The 5,864-nt window shown below is 35.4% G+C and overlaps 1 protein-coding gene across 2 annotated transcripts; it reads right to left on the bottom strand.

Moving 5' to 3' along the window:
• Window positions 1-2,263: 2,263 nt before the first annotated feature.
• On the bottom strand, window positions 2,264-5,631 carry LOC109217793 (ultraviolet-B receptor UVR8). 2 transcript variants are annotated; one of them, XM_019382062.1, is made up of 7 exons: window positions 5,613-5,631; window positions 4,838-4,877; window positions 4,433-4,714; window positions 3,987-4,336; window positions 3,497-3,898; window positions 2,989-3,376; window positions 2,264-2,760 (listed from the first exon to the last, which is right to left on the bottom strand). In XM_019382062.1, exons 3-7 carry the CDS (start codon window positions 4,655-4,657, stop codon window positions 2,518-2,520), a joined length of 1,608 nt encoding a protein of 535 aa, XP_019237607.1. In that variant the 5' UTR covers window positions 4,658-4,714; window positions 4,838-4,877; window positions 5,613-5,631; the 3' UTR covers window positions 2,264-2,517. The 2 variants fall into 2 exon arrangements, with proteins under 2 accessions (XP_019237607.1, XP_019237606.1); XM_019382061.1 differs by having other exon boundaries at window positions 5,344-5,619.
• Between the last annotated feature and the right edge of the window lie 233 nt (window positions 5,632-5,864).

Genomic DNA, 5,864 nt, shown 5'->3' with positions numbered 1-5,864 from the left:
TAGAGGACTGGGTGTCTTTCTGGAAGTAGTGAACCAGACCTTTATGATACTATGTTAGTATTTGACGTATATCATATGGGTATCATATAGGACTGATGAGTATTTTGTTTGGTGAAGAAATGACTAGGCCTCTATGATACCCTATCAGCATATGATATATACTATATGGGTGTCATAGTATGTTGCAATAATATACTTCAGTAATATATTATTTTTGGTATACTATATGCTACAATAAGTTATTTTTTAATAATTAATACCTAAAAATAAAATAAATTAAAAATATACAATATCAGTTATCATTTGTTGATATAGTGAAAAAATAGAGAAAAAAATAAAAAGGAACAAAGATAAAGGAGCAAAAAAGACGTGCTTAATTACATTATGAAATAAATTCAAAAAAAATAATCTCAAAATAATAATTAATGAAATTAGAAAAGGAAAAAAGAAGAAAAAAAGGAAAAAAGGAGAAGAGAAAACATGTATAATGTATAAGTGTTCTTATAACTGATCTACAGAAAAAAAAAAAAGGGAAAAAGTAAGACTTATATTATATCAATGATATCGAAAAAGGTGAACAAATATTTACTATATTAATTATCTTTTTATTATTGCACGGAAAATAATAAAGAAAAGGAGGAAAAAAAAGTGAATAAAATTAGATCATGCAGAAAAAGGAAATAAACTGGAAAAATTTTTTAAATGAAATTAGAAAAGGAACAAGAAATAAAGAAAAGGAAAAAAAATGGGAAAAGCCAAAATTGAGCAAGGAATCAGATTATGGTGGAAAAAGAAAATAAAAAATAATATGATTGAAAAATAAACATAAAAGCAGAAAAAAAGAGAGCAAAGAATAAAGAAAAACGAGAAAAAAGAAAAGGAGAAAAAAGAGGCAATTACCCACGAACACTACAATGGGTATGAATGATAATTAGTTTGATGGATAGAAAAATAAATAGGTAGGCAAGAGTAATTAGTTAATTTTTATGGGTAAAGCTATAAAACTCTCCAAATCAATCTCCTTCAGTAGTTTATCAATTTGTCAAACTTTGAGGGGCTGCTCTTGATGTGATATGTTTTCCCCTTAAGACAATATTTTACTTAGGAAAATATTCCCAAAAGCTTTGTGATAGTTGCAATACCATATATATATATATATATATATATATACTATATTGTTCAAACTAACTTTTGTACCCCTGAACTATTACCATACAGCACCACAAATACGAATAGTATAGTCTACGCACCCGTTCCACAAATTAGTAATACGTGTAATGATATTGTACTAAAATCCTGAATTTGGTTATAAATCTAATAAGGCGGAGCCACAATGAATGTTTAACGAGCAAATTTGAAAGCGCTCTTAGATATACAAAGAGAAAAGCTGGTAGAATAGACATCTTGATATCATAGCACGTTATTTCTTATCCAGACTAATATTCATCAATTGCAATGATGAATAACAATTAAACCTGTTAATCAAAACCAACACCAACGTTGCTGGTCTATACTCTAAAGTCGCAAGCATGCAATAACTTATTTCATATTCTCCAACTTACATTACCAATAAAGAAACCAAACAAAAATAAAAATCCAAAGAGGACAACAGTTAGAACAAGAAAAATAAATAAATGCAGTAAATTTCATATTGTACTAAAAGCCCTCAATGAAATAGAGGGTATAGAAACTTCAAATGGTTATATCCTTGTCTTACTAAATCACTAAGGTGTAGTTTCTTGGGAAACAAGTTATTCCACGATAAATTATCCCGGAATTGTTACCCACCCTCACATATAAATAAAAATAACACTAAAATCCCGGGATAGGAATAAAAATAACACTACAATCCCGGGATTAGTTATACCGCAATTTTATCACAACTAAACATGGGATAAACTCATCTCAAGTTTAGTCTCGGATTAATTATCCCTTAAACCTCGTACCAAACGAAGCCTAAATGAATTCACAAAATTCCTCTTACATTCCAACCCAACCCCTCAACCCTCAAATACAATGGCGACGCTTTTATAGCATAACCCAAGGGATCATAGTGTGTATTTATGCAAAGACAATCTCAAGTCAGTGCGTTGAGAATGATTGTACTCTAATTATATGTACACATTTTGAACTTTTTTCACATCACATAGTTCGAGCCGAAAGCAATGAGTTCAGTTGAACCCACAAAACCTGCCCAAAACCTGTCCTAGGTCCACCATAGTATTTATGTTTGTTACACTAGCAGAAGAACATAAAATGAAAATTTAAAAGGAGCAGAGCAAACAAGTAATCAACCTTAACGAATGTATCAACTATTTACTGCTAGTGGCTAAGAGCCAACAAATTCTCAGGAGGTTAACTTGTGCAGATCCTAAAAACCTAAGCTTCTTCACAATCATTTGTTTCTATTTACAGAATGGAAATGCAAACATGAGATATAGAGCATGATGAGGTGTTAATGAGAATGATAAACTACCAATGTATAGATAATGTGAAAAGAGCATGAATAATCTATGTTTAACCGAGATCAATGTCAACCCGCTCCGGGATTGCCCTTTCGGTTTGGTTGGCACTGAGCTCCACACCTAGCTGTCCTTTATCGCCCGCGCCAAATGCATAAAGCTTACCAGATTCTGTCAATGCAAATGTATGGGCATTCCAGTATATTGAATTAGTGAGACTTATCTGCACCACTCTTTCATTCAGCTGCTTCAATGATGTTACAACCTCAGGAAATAAAACATTTGAGTGCCTGTTACCCTGAAATCCGGAACGGTCATTTTGTAAACGAAGAGTTAGAAGAACTCAATGTTAAGGACATTTTTTAACATTTGGACTTGATATCCAACAGGATCGATGTTCATATGTCAATACAAGATATTGAATGTTTTCAGATTACTAGTCAATCCAAATCTTATGCACTCAAACACAAGAAAAATAATCAATAGGGAACGGAAAAGAGAAACCAAAGTTATGAGAAGGCCAAACCTGTTCTTCAGCTACAGCAGTATTATGTCCTAGACTAGATGATTCTCCACAACCAAATGAATAAACATTTCCTTCATCAGAAACCACAAAGGTCGTATAATCCCCTGTGGCAACATAAACAGCCTTCACATTGTTTAGTGCTTCCACCACCTTAGGTGCTGCTTCACAATCTTCATTACCGTGACCCAAGCACCCGTAACGGCCCCAACCCCATGTACAAACCCTTCCATCTTTCCCAACAACTGCGGCATGCCAAGCCCCAGCCGCAACAACTGCAGGTTGAAGATTCAACGTCTGAAATTGTTCAATTAACCTCGGGACCTTTTCATCAGTTCGCGCTCCGTGACCAAGCTTTCCACCCAATCCACAACCAACAGAATACACAGACCTGATGTTGAGCCACAAGAAGATGTCAAAGAAAATTCTGAGAATCATTTATTAATAGTACATTTGTGACTTATCTCAAGCCAATGAAACAGTCTTTCTAAAAGATGAAGAGGGAGCTTACATGCCACTAGGTTGACAAGCCAGAGCAAGAAGGTAGCAATATCCTGCTGCAATTTGCACGACTGGAATATTCTCTAATGCGCCTAATAATGCACGGGGTTCCATATCAGCTGGCTCAGTTTGATGACCAAGTTTAGTTTCATTCCCCCAGGAGAATGTATAAACCCTTCCTTCTCTTGATAATACGGCAGTAAAGAAATTTCCAATCGCAGCTTGTACAACAAAGATGTCTTTTAAAGATTCTACCAGCTGAGGCGTAGTTACTACTTTATTTCCTTGGACGCCATACTCAGCTTCGCCGAATGAGTCTTTGCCAAAAGCATACACTCTCCCGGCGTCACTAATCAGCATAGTCCTGCCAGCCCCTACAGCGGCCTGAATAACGCGAATGCCTTGAAGCGATCTAGAAAATAAAATGCTCTATTAGAACTCCCTGCATTTCTCAACTCACTTGCTTTACAGCTTGATATAGATAAAGAAAATTAGCGAACCTAATCGGATGAGGCCGCCATTCCTCTTCTGTAGTTCCATTTCCAAGCTGCCCTGAGCTGTTAGACCCAAATGAATAGGCAACTCCTTTTGAACTCACGGCAATACTATGACCGGGGCCAGCTACAGCGTGTGATCTTTCACGCCTAGAACATGCTTCGCCGGCTAGAAGAAATCTTAGAACAAGCTTCCAGGAGCCGCCACATCTTTGCTTTAGATCTTGACGTTGCTCCTGAGTCATTGGCTTAAATATAGCTCTCTTTCGGCACATATCAAGAGCTGCCAGCTCTGCTAAGGAGAGCTCATTATCGGGTGCAAAGTTTGCAGGAAGCCGAAAGAAGGAGCAGGTAGCCTGCAATACACATTATAAAGGAAATCAGCAGCACCATCAATTCTAAGCCAAATTAATGATTTAATATCGTACAACACCTAGTAAATAAACACTTGCCTCTAGAGTTGCAAGGTCTTGTGGATCCAAATTACATCCAGTAAGTACATGAAGAACGATAGACGGGTTGGCTGACAATGGGAATTCGCCAGGAGTGGCATTCCCAAAGCAGTGCCGCACTTGTCTTTGAAATGTTGAGGCGGGGGTGGTTACAATAGTAGCAATTGGTTGTTCAGCAATGTTATGGTATTGAACACTCGAGGTTCCACTCATTGAGGCGTCCATGGGCACTGCTAAAATTCTGCAGTGCCCAAATTAGGCAATGGTAGGATTTCTAAATCACTATAACAAAAACCAAAAAGGACATACATATTACACTCAGAGCTAAATTCCAAAAAATATATAGAAAAGTTTCCATAATTAGCAAGTACAAATGCAAGAATCTTATTGTCAAAGCACTTTTACCTTAAATTAGAAACTGATCACAAAACTTCAAGCCTCAGACCTACACAAAAGGGCAATAGAAATTATCAACCAAAGAAAAGGATATAAAGATTAGTCAACAGATAAAACAAACATATAACTCAAGCAAAGAAAAGCATATAATAACAGAGACTTGAATTTAAACAATTAAAGCCAATAAGGTAGAGTAATTTAGAGCAGAAAGCAACAGAGACAGAGTCTACAAGAAAGCCAAAGGTAACTGTAACGTGAAGAATACCAAAATACACATCCTTCAGAAACCCCACAAAGAAATTCTAAATCAAAATTGATGATCAATCACTTAACATCAAAATTCCAAATCAATTGACATAATAAAGTTTTGATCTTTGTTGTGCCATAGGTATAAAGACCATCAGATGATCCTAATTCATAATCCAAACCGATAGATAAGTGAATAATCATATGGGTAACTCTGAAAGTCTGTATACATTTTGATCATCAAAATTAAGAAGAAGAAAAATTATTACATGAGAAAGAGCGTCAAAGATTTCTCAAAACCCATGTGAAATTATATATACAATTCTGATCAAATTCACAAGTAACCAAGTGGGTATCAGATCAAAAGATGATAATTAATCTGCTTGTTTGGGTAAAGCAGGAAAATAGGTGATTTGATGGGATGTTTTTGTTGAAGAATTAATATTATGAAGAATTAATTTGCTAAAAAATAGGATAGTTCAGTATAAATACAAATATAAAGGTGGAAACCGAAGGAAAAGATGATGAGGTGTCTCACTGAAAGAGAAACCAAAGCTATAGGCTTGGATGACCTTTGCTTATTTATATACTGACACCCACACATTGTATATCATCATCATCATCATGTGTACCCTCAAACAACGCAGCTTGCTTTTTGTACGTCACTCAGCTTCTTTTTACCTTGCGGTAACTAGCAGTAATTTTTTACTTTGATGGCACAGTAAATAAGTCTAGTCATATTTATTTGGACAAGTCTTGAAATTTGAAAATTTTCTATTAGTGGTGCTCC

This window comes from Nicotiana attenuata, unplaced genomic scaffold (genome assembly GCF_001879085.1).
Source record: "Nicotiana attenuata strain UT unplaced genomic scaffold, NIATTr2, whole genome shotgun sequence".
NCBI classification, from domain to species: domain Eukaryota; kingdom Viridiplantae; phylum Streptophyta; class Magnoliopsida; order Solanales; family Solanaceae; genus Nicotiana; species Nicotiana attenuata.
The sequence above is the reverse complement of the archived record's forward strand: the minus strand, read 5'-3'. Positions and strand labels throughout refer to the sequence as shown.